Below are 1,804 nucleotides of genomic sequence, written 5' to 3' on the forward strand. Positions count from 1 at the left end.
GTAGCTTGATATTTGAATCTTGATTTCTTGCTCTTGAAATTATGGAGATCTAACGAGTTTTTGGAGAGAAAGTGATATAGGACGAAGAAAAGCAAGAAAGAGAAAAAGAAGACTGGAAAAAGATGGAGTAGATGGTTGGGTGTCTGGTAAATATGTTGTGAAGAAAATGGGATTTTTACAGAGCACCGGGGGGTGGTGGTGGGGGTTTAGGTGTAAAGATGAAAAGGAATGGGGTATAAAGAAAGTGTTTATTTTTAGGTTTGGATATCGGGTATGGGTCGGGTAAAACTTACCCAAATACTCCAGTTGGCTTAAATGACCTCCACGTGGTCCCTTCGTTAACTTGAGGGTATATGATGTCAATAGTAACAAGGCAGGGGCAATATTGATCAAATAGTAAAACGGAGGGTAACTTTAAATAATTTTGGATAGTAGAAGCATATTTTTGACCCTTTTCCGTTGAAAATATCTTGTCACTTACTTAGAGTTAATTGCTGAACTTAGAGAATACAGTAAGAACTAATCCAACAGATGCAATAGCAATACACGAGTAAGAAACACCCTAACAATGTAGAAATATTACGTTAAACTATTCGGCAACCTGGAGAGTGAGCGTCAAAATCTGCTGCCCATATTGTTCCTCCATTTTCCATAAGACGCACACGGGCTTCACTATCAACCTCAACACAAATGTCAAAGAAAAGTATCGTCTAATATAGTATGTTACAATCAATAATATGTGTATTGTGTGACTTAGTATGTATTTCAGTATAGTATCCCTATTTCAATATTTTATTTTTACATATAAAATATCATACTACGTAATATATTTTGAAAAATTAAACCAATACCAAGTAGTACCAAAATACCGAATAACATTATTTCGATAATTCGCTATTTACCAAAGTTTGTGTCACGAGAAAGAACTCGAAGCTAACCGGCCCATACATAAAAATCCCACCAAAACCCTTTGTTAAACTCCTATTTTTCATCAGTAGCGAAGCAGAGAAGGGCTCCGAGTCGGCTCTAATAATCCCAAAAGACTCAAGCAGCAAAACATGGTACGTTCATCATTTTTTTCTTTGGGATATTTTATCAAACACATTCAGCTCCAACCTATTTTCTAAAAAATTGAGGCCACCAAATTTAGCAATCGTTTGGTGTTTTGCGCAGTCAGTGACGCTTCATACAAACCTAGGCGACATCAAGTGCGAAATCTTCTGTGACGAAGTCCCTAGAACTGCTGAGGTTCGTTTTTTACTTTAAGAAATTGATTTTTTTATATTAGTTGTGTTTTAAAGTAAACTACAGTTGAATGCTTGTGTTTTCTTTTACATTTTTCAGAATTTGATGAATTCATTGCAACCTCTACTCAAAGAATAAATACAGACAAAATTATTTTGATTTGCTTGTTCTTTAGCTACTCCAAAAAGGGTTTCAAATTAAAAGGATTCAAGTTATCTTGCTGCCGTATCTGTAGAGTAACTAGTTGTTCTAATTTGGCCATGTTGCAATTTTTGAAATAATATTTGTTGATTCTTCAAAAAAAGTTTTTTTAAAAAAAAATAATAGTGGTTCATTGTTTCAACTTCACACTTGAAATTTGGAATCTGAAGTTTGAAAAAGAGGTTTTAGGAGTTCTTCAAATTTTCAGTAACAAAATTTTAACTGTTTTTTCAAGTTCAAACACAACTTCTAACTTCCAAATACCTTATTTCAACTTAACTTCATATAGTACTTTTTTTCTGTCCAAATCTCAACCAAATTATGTCCAAACTCCTAATAACAATTCTTGTTTTTTTTT

At 33.6% G+C, this 1,804-nt stretch overlaps 1 protein-coding gene across 2 annotated transcripts in view; it reads left to right on the forward strand.

Moving 5' to 3' along the window:
• Positions 1-876: 876 nt before the first annotated feature.
• The window catches only part of LOC109209529 (peptidyl-prolyl cis-trans isomerase CYP18-1), an 11,126-nt gene continuing 10,198 nt past the window's right edge, over positions 877-1,804 (forward strand). The window contains exons 1-2 of one of the 2 annotated variants that reach the window (XM_019372815.1): positions 877-1,061; positions 1,174-1,248. In XM_019372815.1, coding sequence (XP_019228360.1) covers positions 1,059-1,061; positions 1,174-1,248 — 78 coding nt within the window. In that variant the 5' untranslated portion in view covers positions 877-1,058. The remainder of the gene's footprint in view (positions 1,062-1,173; positions 1,249-1,804) is intronic. The other variant, XM_019372816.1, reaches the window with a different exon arrangement.

This window comes from Nicotiana attenuata, unplaced genomic scaffold (genome assembly GCF_001879085.1).
Source record: "Nicotiana attenuata strain UT unplaced genomic scaffold, NIATTr2, whole genome shotgun sequence".
Taxonomy (NCBI): Eukaryota; Viridiplantae; Streptophyta; class Magnoliopsida; order Solanales; family Solanaceae; genus Nicotiana; species Nicotiana attenuata.